The following is a 21,352-nucleotide window of genomic DNA, read 5'->3' on the forward strand; positions in this document are numbered from 1 at the left end:
TTCACCCTTGCATCTACTAGGTTAGGACATTTTGTGCTTGTTCACTTTGGCTGATAATAACTACCAAGACATTTACATTTTAGAACAGGGGTTTAAAATATATATAACAGCTACCTTTTAAATAGGAAGTCTAATTATGCCTATGATTACATTCACTTTTGATTAATATGCATACAAATCCCTACTCCACTTGTGTATTCAGGCTGAGATATAGATCACTGGTGCTAAGATTAAAATACAAAAGAATATCTCGACAAAATGTATGGTTCAACCAATGTAAAAAAATAGCTGGGTGTAATTTTTGTCTCTTAAATGCCTTTTTTTTTTTTCCTTTTAGTTACACACAGACCTGGATCCTGGCAGCAGCAAAATCAAGTATATTCTGTCAGGAGATGGAGCTGGAACAATCTTTGTGATCAATGACAAGACTGGAGACATTCATGCAATGAAAAGGCTTGACCGCGAGGAAAAAGCTGAATACACTCTAACAGCTCAGGCAGTGGACAGGGACACTAACAAACCTCTGGAGCCTCCTTCAGAATTCATTATTAAAGTTCAAGACATCAATGACAATGCCCCAGAGTTCGTCGATGGTCCGTATCACGCCACGGTTCCCGAAATGTCTGTTGTAGGTATGTATGTCTAAACATTGATGAACTTTGATTACTCACAGTTTAAAATGTGCCAGTATGCTATTGAGTTGTTGATGAATAATAAGATATTTGTTATGTTGTTAGCATTAATTTGCATATTTTCAAATCTCTTCCTGGCCAAAGCTTTCATCTGCAGCACAATAAACAGCAAAGTCCCTTAGTAGTAAGAAAATTACTAACAGATGCATTGATGTCTTTCTTTGCCCAACAACACTTTAATGGGCTAAATTTATATTCCCCTTATGACGCTGTATTCAGAGTACTGCTGTTGAGAAGGATTTATCAAGATGCGTTTCAATGTGACACTCCTATTGATATTTTGTTGATGATTAATTATCTGTTTCTGTATTTTCATACACAGATGTAGCACTTGCAGTATGTTGATACATACTTATTTGTTCTCCTCTAAGTGCAACTTTAATCAGCCAAAAACATTGAAATGAAAGATCCTGTGTCTAGGAATTGATGGTTAGACTCTAGAGTGGACTTAACCAATTAGCCATAGGATTTGCACAGAAGATGGAAAGGGAAAGCAGAACAAGCTGTGGAAGAAGATGGTAAAAAGGGAAATTAATTGTGTGAAAGGGGCGAAAAAGAAAGGAGTAGGAAATAATCTTCTTAATACTTTTTACTCATATATATTCATTTTGTCGGATTAGTGTGAATCTATTTCCTCATGGATTAATATATTAGATTTTTCTTCATAGTTTGTCCCTTGTTCTGTATTTGCGAATGTATAAGCATGTGCATATTTATTTACTCAGGTCCCCAGTTCCTCCTGATAGGTACCTATCCAGTGCAGGTATCTTTGCTGTCAGGAAGGCAAAAGGGAAGTAAACCCATCCAACCGAAAGAGTCAATTTCAGGGTAATATAAGAATTCTGTATAAGCAAAGACATCAAATCTGGCTATGAAATGCAGAGTAAATTCTAATGTTTTCTGGTATTAGGTTGAGGATAATGGGCTCTCAGCAATTTGTCTACATCTGTCAAAGCAAGATAATTGAAGGAGTGCCAAGGTACTTTGTAAAACAGAGCAGCACCCTATCAAGAAGTTTCAAACCCACCATTCTGTCTTATCTATTTCAAAAGAGGAGGAATGTGAGGAGCCAGAACCGTCCTTTCTCTCACGTTCAGTACAATGAGGTGTACCAGGTTGTTTTCAGATATAAACATGGTGCTGACTAGATGGTGATAGCCGAGGCTCCATTCTTTTATCAACGCTTTCCAACAGATTTTCATATCCCAGTTGCATTGAATTGCTTTAGCCGAAACTGATCTGTGAAGTTTCAAGCCTGCACATCAATTCTTTTACTGAAGCAGAGGTTTCATTTGTTAAGTTACTTTTAATTATACAGCAGCGCAAATGTAATATGGACCTGCTTTCGGAAGATATTTTGCCAAGCTCTAGGCAAGAAAATGGCTTAATTAAATAATATAATTATTTTTTTTTCAAAAAAAGGAAGAAACAAGGAGGAGGGAGTAGGAGAATAAGGAAGGGAAATTGAAGGCAGTTAATGCTTATATGGATGGGAATTGTTTGGTATTTTAGAAAAAAAAACAAACAAGAAAACATATATACAGACAAGGAAATAAGGTTTCTGATCATAAAGGCTACTATCAAAATAATTTATATCTGTGCATATGGGCAATATTTATAATCCTTAGTAAAGACACGGCCCCTATCCAAGGAGTATTCACTGTAAAGAAGATGAGGGGGGGGAACAAAAACAAACAAAAACCAACTACCACCAAAAACACACAAAAGAACCCCAAAAACTTGAACACAAAACCAGTCAGAAGATCAGATGAATAAAAATCCAGTGAGTTGGTTAATATGAAGCTTAAAAGATGGGAAAAAGTACCGTAAGAGCAAGAGAGTAAAAGGTAAAACATGAAAAGAGAGGGAGAGTGAACCAACTGAGAAAAGTGTCAGGGTGAAAGGGGAGGGAAGAATGTAAAGGGAGGACATAAGGGGTGGATTAACAGATAAAACTTTATCGGGGAGAACTCTATAGTAGCAAATTGTGGAAGAAATGACCAATGTCTGGATGCAGATGTCAGTTTAGGGAGCTGTGAAAGGGTCTGGCTGTTGGAGGATATTATTCCACCTGTTTTACCCAGCACAGTGTGGGAAAGAGGAACAGTTTGCACTGATCTGCGTCCAAAATCATGTACTTCCACATGCTTATGTGTTCTTAGGCTGCATGGAAGAGTTTGGTCCAAAATGAGTTTATTCTAGCAACACAAATATAAGTAGAGATTTGTCATAGATTATCTCCAAGGTCTACCATTTATTACCTTTATTACTGAAACTATGCAAGTTTGGTACATTCATCCTTTATGATCCCTGAACCTTGCGTGTTTATGTGACATTGCTAGGAGTGAATGTTTTCAAGCTCTTTCTCTAAAGAAGCACAAACATACAGTCCTGCTCTTTTGTTGAAAAACAAAATCTAATTCTCAGCTGCCACTTCAAGACTCAGAGTATATTCGCCATTACATTACATGACAATGACTGTAAAATCCATGCAGCATATGCAGTGAAATCTGCGTCTTAATGTCTGATGGAACCCCATTTCAAGGCTGGAAAGCTGAAGATCAGAATGTTACCCTTTCACTAGTGTTGCTGTTACTATTTCCTTCTGCCTTTCTCTTCTAACCCACAGGCAGCAACATCAAGACCTGTAGTAAATGATGATCTTGATTTTAACTTCAAGTTTTGTTAGTCCTCTTAAAATTACTTCAGCTCCTCTCTAATGTTTATAAGAAAACTCTGTCTCCTTTCAGAGTTCAAGGAAATTTTTTTAAAATGTTTTTTCCCCACACTAAGCGTATTTCGCTTCCATTATCCACTTACTTAATTCCCCGTAAAGAGATCTCCACCCACGGCTAATTTCAGCCTTGACATTTCTATAACACAGTCATTACTAGGCCATGTTCTTACTCAGGATAAAACAAAGTTCTACTAAAGCTCTTCTTTCCTCAAAATGCTTATAGCGATTCTGACTGTTCTGAAACAGAAGAGGAACTCATATGCTATATATAGTACTTATGTAATGAGGTTGCAGTACGAGGCATTTTATTTTTGGACCTCTGTGGAAAGCAATGCATAAAATACAGATGGATGCTTTAACCTTTCATTATTCTGCAACGTAATGTTGAGGTGCTAACACAATGCAGTTTTTCTAATAGCTGTATTAGATACTGGTCTCATATTCCTTCTTAGAAGAGATGTATGTCAGTGGTATTTTTGCCCATCTAGAACGTGAATGATGCAGTACGGAGATGTGAAAATTGCAGTGTATGTGCAAACTTTCCATATGTCACATGTATGAATGTGTACGTATGCCAATAGATGAGATTATGACATGGACATGGCCACAATGTAGCGTGTTTGATTTTTGTTATATATCAGAGATATCTGGAAAACCCTGCTTCTCTACTAAAACAAAAGGAAAGGACTTGCATGGCTTTCCTCCCACTGCTCGGTGCAAAGACAATGAGTATAGGCTGTGTTAGCTCTGGTAGGAATGATGCTCACTTCTCAGCTGTCTTCCAGAACACACACCCACACACGTAGCGAGTGCTGTGTAGCGTCACCGTGTTCAGACTTATTTTGAAATCATTTATTTCTCTCTTTGAGGAAAGAGAGACGCACATTCCAGAAAAAAAGTTTTGAGAACTAAACTGAATTTTTCCTTATTTCATCCTTGTGTTCTTTTGTTTTTCATTTTTAAACATATTTCCTATATAATCTACCATAGTAAGCCCAGTTCCCGAACTCCAAAATGATGAATTTGCCTGCAAAAGCTAGTAGTGTATATGGAGAATGTGCTCTTTGATGACACTGAGTGCTTTAATATTTTAATCTTGATACTAATATTTTTAAGAAATTAAAGGTCAAAAAGTGCAATCTGTGGAATCACTTCATTGTAGCAGTTATGGCATTTCACAAATAGGAAGTCATTTAATTTGTTGTTAATCTTGTTTAATCACTTTTAGATGTAAAGGGACACACTGGGAATGAAACCCAGCTAAAACCTTTTAAAAAGAGATTCAACTAAGCTTCTATGAGGAAGAACCCCATGACTATTTTTTCTCTCCATTTGCCTATAAGCTCTATATATATACCTGCAATGAGGATAGCACAGTATGGAAATGAATGAGCAATCTTAGAAGATCTGCAAGGGTAATTAGAACTTGTCCTGTAGCTTATGGAAGAAAAGCAAAACAAAACAACAACAATAAAGCACCACCAAAAAAAACCACCTCCCCAATCCCCAGGATGTTTCTCTGTCGCCTTTTCAGCTCTGCAGAGGTTCATAAATTCCCTGAAAGCAGGGGTGATAATGGGAGCAAAAGGGGATATTGTCTCCCAACAGTAAAGTTTCAGAATCCTTATTTTCAGGAGAGAACTGGGGAATGAAATATCTTGATTTCATTCTTAGTGAAGCCAAGAGTGTTTAGACAGCTGGTGTCATGTTGAAAGACAGGAGATGACAGAAGGAGAGTGACAAATGTGTTGATGAAATAAAAAGGACACAGATGGAAAAAGAACAAAAGCCACGAGGGAAGAGAATTCTCTCATAGTTTACCTGAATTAAGGTAAACAGGCAAACTTTAATAATCTGCGAATATTAAGAATTTCCCTGAGAGTCATAAAAACTCCCATCTTAAAATACATACAGTGGAATTTGGTCTGTCATTGCTCTAGAAATGCTTTTTCCTTTAACAATTGAAAAATATTAACAATGTGAAAAAGCTTAGAATAATATTTCTGTCCTTAAATTCTTCCATGAAAACTGTTTACTGGGGGGAAAATGGTCTTTATTGGAAAGGATTTAGGCTTTCAGTTGAGTCAAAATATCAATTTTCCATTTTGGCACAAGCACATGTACTTAGCGATGTTTTCATTTGGATCAAAGTTTGCCCTTGATTACACCACCGTAAACAAGAAATCATTCCTTTTTGTTTCTTTTAAAGCAGAGTAGAGTCATTTAGTATAGCCACGTATAGGAAAAGCGGTATAGTACACGGTGGAGCTTTTCTTTCCAGCTCTCCCAAAGACAGTCATTCCCTTCCAGTTACAAACTGTTTGCAAAAGGACAAATCTGATTAATACAAAATCAACACGCAATGTCTGATATGAATAGTGATGAAATAACTTAATAAATTAGAAAGTTGTGATGAAAACCTGACTTGAAATGTTATCAAGATCAACCATACCGACTTACTGATTTTTTTCCCATGTATTCATTGATTTTAAGGCACTGAGCATGACTGTTAAATCAATGATAGTTTGTCACAAAATTGTAGAGTAAAAGGACTATATTACTGGGGTCAACTACAAATTAGCCCAAAGGGTAAATGCAAAGGGAGTGCAAAAGCCAGGGAAAAAACCAGCAGATGTTGTAAAATATGGCAAGAATGTAAGAGCTGTTAGAAAATGTATATCTTCGTGTTGTCTTGTTCCTCTACTTGTTCATTTTGTGCATAATCAATTGCACTAGCTGTGGAACCAAAGAGTGTTTTACGTGAGAGATTTATTTAGTGAGCGTGCATGTGTTTAAAATAGTGTGTACATTCTGTGTGACTGAGACACAGTTCCAAAAGCAAAGTCATAAGCAACTTTAAGTAATTGGTTAAGACATATTCAACAGCAAGATAGTCTTCTCCTTAATTTGACTTGTTATTGAACCTTGTCAAAACATATTTTTGAGTATGTGCTATTATTTTTGTACTTTCCGTTTGTTATGAGTTCTGATTGAAAATGTCATTATCTTTTTTTGTTGTTCTTTAATGACCATTATGAGCTCCAGGACTGTGGACAAAGTTGTGATATTGCTCTTTAGGGATTTATAGTCTGACCCTTTAGTTGCACTGACCTAAATTGTCCTGAGTGTACTAAGCTATAATAGTTCACTGACTTCATACAAAATCACTGAAATCAGAGGGATGGCTCAAAATACTTCATACCAATGGCAGGAAGTACTTAAATGTTCAGGTTCTGAAGTCATTGATTCTTAGGAATGACCCCTGAATTACCTGTGCAACCTATGGAGCTATTAATGTGTAGTGATTTCTTAGGAAAACCAAAAACACCCTGCCTTTTTTCTTCTTCATTAGCTAGCGGTAATTTGTCACAAATATTCCACCTTTGGCACACGTGAGTTCATTCCCTTTGCACAAAGGAATGTTGTGCAAATGACACATAGTGAAGATAAACTCCTCAGGATTAAAGCCTTTTGGATCAGAATTGAAGTCATAGTTCCATATGGAATTACATATAGAGCAACAGATCTTCATATGATGCTAGTTTCACAGGATGAGGATGGACAGACAGACATAGCTGTATGTCGATCATATAAGGGCAGAGCACAGAAAATGTTGGCAGTTTTAGGTGGGTGCTGCTTTACTCCTATGTAATCTACAAGAACCTGCCCTACTGTCATTTTTCGAGATGATTCTTGTCTCAGTCACAAACATGTTGTTCTTTTTGCAGATATTCTGCTTCTGAAATCATTTGTTGTTGCATTCATTTGTACATATCAAACATATCATATTTCTGTTCTGTGGCTACATGAAAATAAGTCTTTGACTCAGGTTTCTGATAGATTCGGTTACAAGTTTAAATCTGCTCCTAGCAAGGATTTTTAACAATTTCCCCAAATTTAAAATGTTGGAGAAAAAGAGGTTTAAAACAGTGGTAGGGGTTGTTTTTTTGTTGGGTATAAAAGCAGGGCATTTTCTTTTTCCAAACAGCTATGCTAGTGACGTGAGCCCCTGTGCTGGCCAGTGGATGGTGCCCAAGTGGAAAAGAGACCTGAGGGGAGATGGCCCAGTGCAGATTCCTGCCAGACGGAGGCTCCGTGAAGTGCCACCAAATTAGGCTGGAACATATTCTCTTTGTACAATTGTGGGAAATGTAGAGAAGTTCTAGTCATAGGTAGAAAGTTCTAGGTTTGAAAATAGATTAGTGTGGTAATATTTTCACAGCAGCTTCTATTGGTATAACTTACATCACTCTGCTACCACAAAAGATTTAGCTTGAGAACACTGGGGACCAGTGCTCCTCAAACTGTTAAGTCAGATGGCCTGTGTTAGACGTCTCTTTGATGGACGCATTTGACATTTGGGAAATGAGATTCAGATCCAATTCAGAATCCATTTTTTTTCCCTGGCATTGGTCATTCCTCGCCCTGCCCTGAATTGGTACCTCTCTCTTTGTTTAGTTGCTGAATCCGCAGCACTTAATGTTTCTTCATGAATACAGATAAGCGATTGCCTGTGGAGCTGATGTCAATACGGCTTTCTCATGAATCAGCCGGCAGAGCACTGCTGGGCAGCCGATTCAACTGTGCCCTTTCCCTGGGGCCCAAATGGGCTCTGCTGCCATATGTTGGCTCCGCGGTGGCCTGAGGGAGCAATATTTCAGAGTCTGCTTTTGCAACCTGGATTACAGTTGCTGGCTTTATAGGCTTCACTCTACCAAACAAAGCAAGCAAAACATCAAAGCTGCAAGATTATAGCAGCCATTTTCTGTTTTCACAACAGAAAGTTGTAAATGAAAGAATTTCTGCAGTAAACAGCCAGGCCTACTTTATTTATATTTTTATACAATACACCTGAGCATAACCTGAAATTTCCAACAAAATCAACAAGCCTTATGGTACTTTTTTTTCCCCTGTTTTAAAATATAGTGTACAGTGATCATCCAATTTTACTATCTTTGCCTGGGGACCTCACAGAATGATGGAATAGTCAATTGATTAGACATAAGCAGCCTTTCAAAAAGTCCTGAACAAAAGAATAGCTATTTCCCATACCTCTCACAAATATCAATTAATATTCTATAGTGAGGGTAGGATCTAAAGGGAAAATTAGAAAATAACATGAAAACATAATTCTTTAAGCCAAACATAAGATACATTTTACCCTTCTACCAGTGCCTGTGATGCTACAGACTCTATTCTAATCCTAACAAACAGCCACCCGGGAGGATTTAGAAAGGAATACCTGCAGGCTCTCTAATGGCACCATCTTATAAGTTGTAGCAAGAAAGAACTGCCAACCTTAAAACTGAAAAGGCAGTGTCCTTTCTTATTAGATTCACACAAGCTAAATCCAAGCAGTAGGTAACATGTGCAAGGGTAATTGCCAAAGAGTTATCTGTATCACTAGATCTGAACCTATATTTTTGTTTCCGAAAGATCGTGTTAAAAAGGCAGCATCAGAGTTTTAAAACAATTAGTTTAAGCAGAAAAATGCAATTCATTAGATTTCACGGCTGTGCTTCCTACAGTCCTCATTTTACAGTGGTAAAATGCTGAAGGCTGCCAGCTCGCTCCATTGTCTGTGGGCTGAACAGAAGGCATTTTTCTCGTATGCATAGCAAGCACCTTTCATACTGCTGCAGTTACGCATTTGCATACAATGTATTTTTCCTATTTCCTTCACATGATAAAAAGTCCTTAAAATGACATATGAGCAATCTAAGAACATTGTTGGGTTACATGTGGTAGGATATTCAGTTGTGCAGAGATTTTTGACTCATACGGCATGATATTAACATTTTTAAGATTTCATTAACTTTCCAAACTATCTACTCTAAAAATTGCATTAAGAAATATGTAACACTTGGAAGAAACAACTTAGATTTTTCTTCTGCTTGTGGAGCTAATCCTGACTTAGTCTACCAGAAGTCTTTTGTAGGTCCCCTTTAGGTACTGGAAGGCTGCTACAAGGTCTCCTTGGAGCCTTCTCTTCTCCAGGCTGAACAAGCCCAGCTCTCTCAGCCTGTCTTCACAGCCCTCTGATCATCTTCATGGCCTCCTCTGGACTCACTCCAAAGGTCCATGTCCTTCTTATGCTGGGGGTCCCTGAGCTGGATGCAGCACTGCAGGTGGGGTCTCACAAGACCAGAGTAGAGCGTGAGAACCGCCTCCCTTGACCTGCTGACCACGCTGCTTTTGATGCAGCCCGGGATACAATTGGCTTTCTGGGTTGCAGGGGCACAGTGCCAGCTCATTTTTCTGTGCGTTTCAGTGAAATTACATAGCACTACTTATACAAAGCACACATAGGTGTTTGTGTATACATATGGGAAATAATGTAAATGAAGACAGAAGTCTTGCAAGATTTGTACTTGTCCTATATTTTGGCGTGTCAGCTGGTGTGGTTGAAGTTCCTGGAAGTTAGTGTTATAGACTGGTATGGTTCATTTTGAGTACATACACATAAGAGAATAGTCATATGACTTAAATTTAGACATTCATATTAGCTGGTTAATTTAATTTGGATTCCTATCTTGTCAACCGAGAAAGAAGGATCCCATGAGAGGATGATTCTGTCTTCCTCCCTTAGAGCAGAAAGCTCGTTCAACTAGGCACCTAATTTAGCCAGTTGAGCCTAAAACCAAGTTGTATAAATAACCCTCTTTTCCTTCTTCCTTAACTTAATCATCATAAACAAGACCATGACAGCATCACAGTATTTCACTACTTAGAGTCAAATAAATTACAGCTGGGAAAGACAAATTACCCTATTAGTTAATCTTCCTGTCTTTCTAGGGTTTTCCCTTAGAATACATTATCTGGTATCCTGTGAACTCTTCAGTGAGAAGGATTCTGTTATTTCCCTTGGGGAGCTATTCCTCCTTGTACAATATCTCGTTGTAAGGAAGCTTTTATTGTTGTTTTTCTCTTTGCAGAAGGTTAAGTGAAGTCTTGTATCTATGTATTTCTATGATTCTCATCACCCACACATCAGTATTACATCTGTAAAGTACATGAATTTTCTTTCTCATTTCTTCCTCTAGGAGCAGCTGTATACAGGTTTCTGCTATAGCTATAGGTGAACACATTCTGGCCTTCCTGCCTCTCTAGCATGTCAAGCATATGTCAAGCCCATTTTTCCTTTAGTGGACCATTCTTGCCTGTATCTCTACTTCTTACCACTGCTTAGGATGTCATCTTCTATTTGCATTAACTTTTTGTCACTGAAAGAAGGGGCCCACCGGACACTTAAAAAGCAAACACTCCTCTATTTTTCACGTGCTTTCCTTTAAGTGTGGGAAGATCTCCTGAAAAACCCACACAAGACCTCTGTCATCTCGTCTCCAAGCAGTACTTAAAACTCTTCCGTGCTGCCTGCGTGCCATAGCACCGAGGGCTTGTTGTGCGGAGCCGGCGGCAGGCAGGTGAGGGAGCAGCTCCGCTGTGTGCTGCCACCGCTGCCCAGGGCGATCGCATCCTCTTCTCATCCCCTTGGCTCTCCTCTGGTGTCCCTCTGCATTCGTCTTTCCTGCTACTTGGCTCTTGGAGTCTTTGAGGAGAGGAATTTCTTGCATTGTGAGACCTGAGCCACGTATTGGGATTTCTGAGCTTTGGCAATAGAATAACTACTACTACTACTAAAAATACATTCAAGCTCTGATGTAGAAGGCAGGAGAGAAGTAACGTATGATCTGCAAAAGAACCCTAAAACACTCATACAACAGACCCACATGTATATGAGTGTATATACGCACGTACATCAAGCTATGCAATTAAAAATACCCATGATAATATTTTATTAATATTTTGCATATGTTAAGAAGTCCTAAAGTGCATTGCACAGATTTCTGTTCCATATATGTTTTCTTTATCTGGCTAGTGACATCTCTGATTCTTAGATTTGGTGTTTAGAACTGGTCTCATATAGAAGAGTGTAGGATGATAAGGCTTAAAACTGTGGTTTTGTATTTAAAAAAATCAGCAACAATGAAAAACAAGAGGAAGTTTCTTCAGCTTTGAGGCAGTAATAATTTACATGTCAAGAAGTTATACGGGTTTTTATGAGATTATTGTGGTTTTATTCAATAAAAGTAGTTACCATGACAACAACTGTCATGCTACCTGTGAGATTACAGCAAAGAAGGACAGAGAAGAAAAGGCTTCATTTTGGAAAGAATGCTTATCTGACCTGCTGAATACAAACAATACTTTGCTCTGACCACTGCTGACTGCATGGCTACTATCAGCCAAACTCAAAATCTAGCTAGAGATTTGGAAGTACAGTGATCCTCTTCGAAAAACAACACAGTTGGTAAATAACAGTAGGTCTTTTTCATGCAAATATACTCTTAGTGTCCTGTCAGATTGGAAATGAGATCTTCTGAATGAAATGGAGATTCCAGCCTGTCAGGATTTGGGAAGAGTAGGAGAGAAAGGATGAAGGAGACCAAAAAGAACATCAGAAAAGAGAAGAAACACCAAACCAAACAAGTCCCTGGGAAGATGAGAAAACACGGTCCCACTAGGTTGCATTATGGTCACATTTTTTATTTCTAGCAGCCATTACAATCTTTCAACAAAATGGTTTCTTCATTGCATATGTATTAATGTAAATTTCTGGTGCCGTCTGTGCGTTACCTCCTCTAGAACATACAAGTTTGATTTGTATGGTTTTCAGCGCGCACATTTCACTGCCACACCAGAAAATTTGCTTTCCTACTCCCTATGGCAGCATATGCATTTTTCTTTCTGACTAATGCGCAGAATCTGTACCCTGACTTGCACATAAAAACACAACCAAAACAACAGAAGAGAACTAGCTGAGCACACACATCTTATTTTTATGATGGCATTTAATCTTAGTTTGCCAGTAAATACAGGCTTCCTTACCTAGCCATATAAAACCACTTTTATTGTTAATTGCATCTCTGATTGCCGGCCTGTTGCAAAGAGAAACTATGAAACTTGACACTAACAGAGTAAAACAATCGGCAATGGTTAATGGCCAAATCACATTAGGAGCGTTCATTAACTAAAATCTGTTGAATCTCTTTGCAGTCCATATTTAATACAGGGTCATTAGTATTACAAAAGTGTTCCTCGGAAAAAAAAAATGCAGTAAGTTTTTTAATCGAACATCTTAAAATTTGCCTCATCTATTGGAAAAACGGTTTTGTTCCACATAAGGCAATATTAGGTACATAAAGAAAAAAAGAAACAGTGATTATCTTGTTGGGCCAGATTATAGAGAACTGCTATATTATTGTAATTAGGACGACAGTGACTTGGACTATAATAGGTGACTTTCCTGTAAAAATGGCACTATTTCAAATTTTTAACCTCTAGCTAAATGAGTCTGTTTTAGCACTGACGAAGAAACAAACACAAGCCAAATATAGTCAAAATTAAACACAACAGGAACTGTAGCTGTTTATTTACTAGGTAGATCCCAGAATGTTGTTTTTCAAAGAGCATTTACCTAAGAAATGCTCTTCCCTGAATTCTTACTGCTTTTTCAATACAAAAATTTTATCTTCAAAACTTTAAGCATATTATGCATGTAAAAATATTTATGTATGTGTAGTTTATAACTGCAGTGTCTGTAGTGGAGTAAAACCCTACTTAAATATTGATAATCCAAAGCTCTGGACCAAAGCACGGGGAGCTGTGCTGTGTCCAGGAGGTTGCCCGAATAAGAGCCGTGGTGGCTGCGAGTTCCTTTTTTCTGCATTCGTTTCCACGCTCGGGAATCTCTCGGTTCCCCGAGTCTTCTGTTGGTGCTTAGTTGGAAAGGGCTCTGTCGCTTGTGGGGCTGGGATAGTTGCTGCTCCTTGTGGGCCCTCGGCATCCGGCAGTGGAACCAGAGCAGCACTGGTGCAGCAACATCCTCTGCAGCTGCAGAGGGGACAGTTTGCTCCTTTATAAACTCCTTATTGCCAGTGTGAGCAAATCACTGCAGCGTGTTTCACACCTGCAGAAGATTCAGTTCATAAGACAAAAAAACTCAAATTAAAGGTGCTAAGTATGTAAAAGCTTAACTAATTTCAATAGTGAAAGTAATTTCTTTAATTTCTGTTTCATGATTGCTTACATCTTTCATAAACAATTTTCATCAATAAGATGTTGGAAGCAAATTACTGAATTTGAGAGACCTTCTCAGAACTGTGTGTGATGGTTGGAAATGAAGAGCTGAGACTGGCAGTGTAAGAAATTGATTATGGGAGTGGAAGAGTATTTTATTTTTCCATTCATTTCATTAGTTTTATTAGGTGAGATTATAGTTGCACTTAGTTGACCTGTAAGGGAAAGAAAGGTATGCCTTTTTCCCTCTTCTTATATGAACAGTGAATGGGAATAATGACTATTACATATGTGTTTTTAATATATGTATAAATTTAAAATAAACTTAGGGCCTCAATAACTGATTACATTATTTTATATAACATGAAAAAATCTTGAGAGCTGAGCATCAGGATGGGAAGCAATGTTAGACACTGCCTATTGTATTAAGGCGTATTCAACTTCAATGTCTAATGAACACTTGTGATAAAGGATGCATTTATCAAAGAATCAGCACATGCATTTAAGTTGAAATATTGAAATAAATATCTATAAAACTCTGGGAATTCTCAAGTGAAATAAGAATAGATGTTATATATCAAATCTTTCTAAACAAGCAGTGTAATTATTTCTGAAGTCCTTTGAATAGAGAGCCAGCTAGGCAAATCAAACACAGTCTCAAAGAAGTCAACAGTTTCCTTTCTTTATTTTCCTTTGTGTATAAAGTATATAATGAAAACAAAACGGAACAGCCTAGATAAAATACTCTTACAAAAATGCTCACTGTTCTGATGAGCCTTGTCTGATTCCAGCCCTGTTGCATAGTATGATGTTCTGCACAAGCCTCTTTTGTCTTCCAAGGTTAAAACCAGAAGTTTTATAGTAGTAGCCATTTCCACAGAAACTGGGTACATCACCCGCAATGTCAGGTTGGATCCAGCTGAAGAAAGCGCTGATGTCTACACTCGTATTTGGTACCACACTTGAGAGAGCAGTTGTGACCCGCAGGGAGTGTCTGCTGGGCTGGTGGGGCTGGAGCTGCAGTTCAGAGGGGGAGGTACAGCTCAGCAAAGGACAACACAACAGAGAACTCAGAACTGGTGTATGAGTTATAGAAGGTGAGACAACAAAACTTAAATGTGTGAGACCATTCTAATAACTACGTCTTTTCATGCTTTGTAACTACTGTGGACAAGCCACAAAGAGTCCTTCAGTTCCTCTGTTCCTGCAGCATCCAAACTCAGACTTTCTTTGTGCTTCCTTCTTATAGTTCCCTATTTAATTTATGTTCTGTAGCCTATGCCATGACCTTGAGTGTGCCTCTTGGTTGCTGCCTGTTACTGGTTTTATTCTCCTGTATGTGAAGAAGGTCATCCAGGATATCATCTATAGGCTGAGGCTGCTGTACTTGCTACAAGGCTGGGGACCACATTTGTGTCATCTTATCCCCTTTATCATTTTTGCTTAAAGCTACCAGGACACTGTCTGTTAGTCTGATTATATAGCAAAATTTATAATTGCTCAGACAACAAATTTCTGATGTTAATTCCTTAGAAACCAACCATCAAGTTGAGGATAAAGTCTATTTCTTGTGCCCAGTGGCAGGCCAAAGTTTTATTGTATTAAAGGTTAGGTATAAGATCACCTTTCAACATCGAAAACAGTTAAGTTTTGAAACTTTTACAGTTTACGTGGTTTTGAAGAACAAGTTTGGCAAGCATCTGTCAAAGATAGATGCAACATAATATTCGTCAGGATTGCATCCCTTTTCCCCGTGGTGCACACAGCTGCAGGCCATATGCATTCTTCTGACCCTGCTGAGCAGCAGGAGAGGTGCTGGTGGGGCACTTCCCTGCCAAATGGGGCCATGGTAGAGCTTGCACAACACCCAGGTGAGCCTTCCCTTCGTTGATATTCTCTCCTGTAAGAATGGATAAATTTACAAGCCGCAGGCTTTTTTTCCTCCAGCGAGATCTATTTCTGCAACACGTATTTCTGTCCCTGGGAATTATCCATTTATTCCCATTCAGCAAACCCTCCTCAACTTGAGGCACTGCAGAACTTGCCCTCCCTGAGCAAGGTGTCATTCATCCCTCCAGACACTCCCAAATCCTGCCAGCCCCATCTCTTGCTCTGATGTTCAAAGTGGCCAAGTGGGAAAGCCTGAAATGGAAGCTATTGGGTAACATGCAAAATATCTCTAAATACGTAAATATTCCTCTACATGGTTTCCATATACTGTAACACACAAGTGCCTAAAGCCATGACACTAATGTGCCATACAGAGAAAGAAGAGAGCGCAATGAAAAGACATGCCAAAGGGATCTTCTCCTGCCTTGTTTACCATTCCTGTCCCCAGGTGGTGTGTGATTTGGATTCAGCAGCACATAAAGTACAAGAGGAAAGAGGAGTCTGATTTTATTGGCATATCCAGAACTGAGGGTGTTTTGGTTGGTGCTATAATTCTTTTCCTTTTTGAACATAAGAAACATAATTCAGGCCTTAGCCTCTCTCCTACTCTTACTGTCTCACCCTCTGTAGATATTGTCTTCATTGTTAGCCTAATTAATGTCATCATTATATTTTTAAATCATTATAAAAAGTCTTTTCAGCAATCTTAATGTAACCTACTGAATTTCATTTGATTTCTCTTTTTACAGAAGTCGGAAGTACTATGTTGGCTAAGAAATGAAAAGGGCAATTTCCTTAATTTTTTCTTCTATTTTTTTTGCACAGAGTATGGAATGTATAACTCTTGCTGGACAATGGCCCTCCCAGTGGCAGAGACTCATTTCAGAGACAATACATGTTGTCCTGCCTCTGTCACTGTGGCCACATCAAACCATTGGTATGGCTATAAGCCAAGAGAAGAAAAAAGAACCCTTTTTATTACTGCTTTTCTATGCAGTCATTGTAACTTGGCAAGGTTCTTTCAAATGTGATTTTGCAAATCTTAAATGCAACATATTATATTGTATTATTAACCTTGTATTCCATATCCCTTTGATATGATTCCTTTGCAAATGTTTGAAGTCTACATAGATCTATCAGGTAGCTTTAAATGCATTCTACAAAGGATCCTTAAATAATATAGCTACTGAAAAGGTTTTTCCTTTGCCCAGAAATTCAGTCTGCTGGCATTAGCATTTTGAAGGAAAACGTTTTGTGTTCCACAAGTAACGTTTTGAGTTGCTACTGATGTTTTTTCTTCTTTTTATTATCATACACCTCACAAATTTCTTTAGAGTTTCAAGGAAGCTAATATTTGTTTCAAATTATTTTTGAACAACTTATGCCAATTCCTAGTAAGAATGTAAACGTTAATTGTATATATTACTTTTATTTAGGTACCTTTGTTACTAAAGTCACAGCTACAGACGCCGATGATCCGGTTTATGGAAACAGTGCCAAGCTGGTTTACAGCATTCTGGAAGGACAGCCCTACTTCTCTATTGAGCCACATACAGGTGAGTGACGGGACATGGATCCCTCGGTTATATTTACACAGGTGACCATGCCTCTTACGTACTTCGTATAGCATACTTAAACATGGAGCGTAAACAGCCGTCTCTCAGCATTACCAAGTTGTAACACATGTCCCACTTCTAGTCCATCAGAGTTTGATCATGTGAAAAGACAGAGAAAAATCCCTATTACTGATAATGTGAGTAAGGTGATGCTAATATTGTAGAAGTTACTGAAGCAAAACCAAAGGCAGTGGAAGTGCTGTGTGACTTATAATTAGGGACTGAAAGACTTGGCCTGAAGAATTTAATGAGCATAATGTAATTTTCAATATGAGTATTTCCAGTTAAAGTACAGTTCAGTTTGGGAATTTTAGCGAATATATTGTGCAAATATATTTTTGTAGCGAATATATTTTTGTAGCGAATATATTTTTCTTGATTGGATGGATTGGGGAACAGAAAGAACATGATACTGAGTGTTGGTGTGAAGTTGTATTAACATGCATTTAGGATTATTTTATTTCTCTGTGCTTTGGAAGTCTTGAGAGTAATCTGAAAGTATCAATAAATTAATTCCCTCTTGTTTCCTGTATATACATCATACTTAAAGCAAATTCATTTAGTTATGTCTTGAAGTGTTTTTTTTAAGTGATTTGATATTATTTCTTATATTCTTTCAGCTGTTACTTGAAATTATTTTTAATCACTGTGAGTCAAGCGGTTGTGATCTCCTGAGGAGAAGTAGAAGTCATTTTAAAACATACAAAAAGCCACGTGGGTTTATATGACCATAAAAGTGTAAAGCAGGATGAAAAATCCTTGTCCTCATGCAGATTAAATTAAAATTATGAAATAAATGCTGGGAGAAATTATTAAAGGATGGTTTTGGTAGCTCGAGTGTGCTAAGTTTTCTCACCAACGTTGAAGAGAGTATTCTTAGACTCTTTGAAGTCTGGAAGTTCTTTAAGTCTCTCAGGTGAGACTGCATGCAAAATATTATTTCCCTCTCCTAGAAATGTCCTAATTTGCAGGGGCTTTAGTCAAATAGAGTAGGCGAATAAATACTCATAATTGAATGGAGTGATCCATTAATGTATTTTCTTCTGGTTGAAGGACAGCTATACTAATTGCAAAAACAATCTCTGGAATGTGATTCAGTATTTTATTGCATGTAAAGGAGAGTTTTACAAAGAATAACTCCACACAATGGAAAACTAGTAGCTTGTTTGAAAAACAAGGCTATCGAGGGAGTGTTATTAGTGAAGCCCCTTATTCATGCTGGGTGATTTGTTACAAGCCATGTGGAAATATAATTCTGAACAGACCCCAACCATATATGGTTTAGTTTCCTTAATACTATAAATTATTGCATGCAGTAATGACTTCAGTTAGCTGTGTTAATTAGAAGGGGCTTACCTGTTGGCTCTTGCTCAGTTTCTACTAGACATAGTTAGTGCTTTTGCAGGGGAACACATCGGCTTTCACAGAGGAGCTGAGAGGTGTATTCTCCACCCACACAGAGGATTTTTCCCTTCCTTCACAAATAATAGCCTCAGAGAAAATACTGCAAATACCAAAAATTGGTTAATTTTACTCAGATTTATTATTTTATTGCATTAAAACCTTATGCTTCTTCCATTGAAGTAACTATTAATCACCCTGGAAAGTGATTTCCATTATTACAAAAGCTGGAGAAAACTCCAAAGCTTTTTGGTGAACCTGAAAATTATTATTTTTCTCCTGTTTCACTAGCATTAAATCCCCCCTCCTACCTTTGTTTCCAGTTATAAACACCGCTTTGAGTAGCAGTTCAGTTACCATGAAAATGGCGTGTAGTTTCTAAAGGGAATTTAATCATACAGAATTTAACTGCGGCTTTTCCACAGTCCCTGAGTAGGTGTCTTCATCTTACGGAGCTGCTTCTCAATGAATAACTGGTTTCAGATTTCTCACTTTTCTAGATCTATAGAGGACAACAATTCCATTCTTCTCTAAACCATAACAACTGAATGAGTTCATGTAGAGTGTTCCTCTGTTTGTTATCTCTGTGTCTCTTAATCTGTAGTGTAACTACCATGCTACTCTGAGAGTCACCCATCAAGGAGTCTGTGAAATCTGGAGAGTATGCAGTTGTTTCTGTGATATTAGATGGACCTGTCCATTGCCTGTGATGATTTAAAACTTGCGGAATTTGTTAGTGTGTCCAAGATGTGTCGTCATTCCCATGGAGAAATCTTAGCCACACAGTCAAATGGTGTAAACCCCTCCAGCATGCCTTTGTTTAGAATATGTAAACAGTAAATATACATGAAAGTCTGGTCATTGAACAAACCAGATGTAGGTGGTCATGTAGAAATTGCCACCATATGTTATACAGTGTGAAAACCAGTGCTCTAAAACCCAGCAGCTTTACAGTTACGGTTCTTCTGAAGAGAAGTGTTGATTTCAGAAAACATAAGGAACTATGAAGCAGATTTTCTTGGTAATATCAGGATTTATTACATACCAGAGAGAGCTTTATGGGTTGTTACATGCAGTCTCAAAGTGCCCAAAGTATTATGGCAAGACGGCTACAATTTTGCAGTACCTTGTGACACTGTATTTCACCGTTTAGAGACAGTGGTGCACAAAACATACGCACTGGTTTAGCAGCTGTATAAGTTGGACAGTAGCTCCGTTATCATGGTCAGATAGAGCAGAAGGTGCATTTTAGCAGAAAGATGTCCAAAGCAAGTAGAAAGTATGTAGCTATTTATAATTATATTTATCTAACCTTAGCAATGTGAAGCATCACAACTGATATTTGCTTCATTTTAGTAACTAGGCCAGGAAAACAAATCATCTTCCACGTTTGTGTGTAATACTCAGGAACCTCAGTGAAAGTTTTTGTGGGAGAAGATGCTTGGATGCTATTGTGACAGTGTACAAATTACACCAGAATAGCCAGCTATAGTCATGTCTTATCAAAAACAAATCAAACCCGAAGGTGATCCTCTAAGTGTGGTAGATTTTAGGGTTTTAGGGTTTGTGGTTTGTTTGTTGGGGGGCGGGGAGGAGTGGGAGAGGGGCTGGTGATTTGTAGCTATATTTTCTCTGTGGTCAGATTTCATTAGTGCCCCTGCTAAGCTCAAAGCATTTCCAACTCGTTTGAAATAGAATTGTGTCTGAACACAGATATTGTGTCTGGAATTGTGTCTTTCCCAAAATGGAATCACAGAAAGGGACTGTGTTGAAGTGATCCACTTCAGAATGTAAATACTTTCAGTCATTCAAGGGGGTGTATAAAATGTTACCAAGAAAATAGCCACTTAGAGCTGATCTGCTTACTATTTTTCTATCTGACTGGCCTTTTGTTAGCTTTGTTTATTAGAAATTAAGGCTAGATTTAGATCTGTGGAGCAGACATGGATAGGCTGTAGTGCCTCTAATTTTTTCATTTCCTGGCTCAGACTACAGATTGTGGGACCTTGCTGCTTTGTTTTAGTGGGATGCTGAGAGACGACCATCAGGAACGATCCCAATAATGTCTCACAATTCTTCTCCCTTCTTGTAGCATTCTGAACAAAAAGAGGGAGCAGAGGTGTTCATGCCTCGGGCAGAAAGGGTTGCAGCACCTCAGGGGAAACCTGAAGAAAGCACTTGCTTACTCTTCTGCTTTTTTGTTCCTACTAACTTGACATAAACTAGGTGTAGTCCTTATTTGAATCACACTCTGACAGTACTCTCAACCTTCTTGCTGAAACAATTCTATAATGCTGGGTGCACAGAAATAAGTACTGGTAAGTGACCCATAAAACAATAATTTTCCATTACCTTAGATGAAAAATGCATATGCTTCTGCAGTTCTAGTTTGCGAATTCTTCTGTATGAGTTATAGACACATGAAAGAAGGTAATTCAGAAGTTATTTTTCATTCAGTGCTCTGAATATGGCTTAGGGTAAATGCTTTTTTGATGGCTCGTTCTGAATATTTTTCATTTTTCATAGGTGAATTTTAATATGACCACTGGTTTATTGGATAGAGAATAAACATAAATAATACATTACAAAGATACAGATTCAGGTTTTCTATGAGAGGCTAAACCTACAATGTCATGAGATCAGATTAGTAATGAAACTCATGCTAGACTAAAGTATATTCCATAAATCGCTATCATTACATCTGACTAACTGATGTCAGGTTTCCTGACTAATGTGTATTCTTTATAAAGGTATACAGGCTGTATGTATTCTCTCATAATCCAAATAATGACAGTCAAAATGCTGGGGAAGAGCGTTTCTTAAGGCTGTTAAAAGTAGCTAAAATATACTTCTCACCTTTAAGCTTTTTCAAGGATATTAAATCATGACTGTCAGCTTTAAATAAGATTATCATAATGGAACATAATATGAAATGA

General features: G+C 37.9%; 1 protein-coding gene across 1 annotated transcript in view; it reads left to right on the top strand.

Annotated features, from left to right (window-relative positions):
• Positions 1-21,352, top strand: part of CDH8 (cadherin 8) — a 126,526-nt gene that overhangs the window by 35,975 nt on the left and 69,199 nt on the right. The window contains exons 2-3 of the mRNA XM_082062834.1: positions 338-632; positions 16,836-16,955. Of these exons, the coding sequence (XP_081918960.1) occupies positions 338-632; positions 16,836-16,955 (415 nt within the window). The remainder of the gene's footprint in view (positions 1-337; positions 633-16,835; positions 16,956-21,352) is intronic.

Source organism: Streptopelia decaocto, assembly GCF_964273445.1.
Source record: "Streptopelia decaocto genome assembly, chromosome: 11".
Lineage (NCBI taxonomy): Eukaryota > Metazoa > Chordata > Aves > Columbiformes > Columbidae > Streptopelia > Streptopelia decaocto.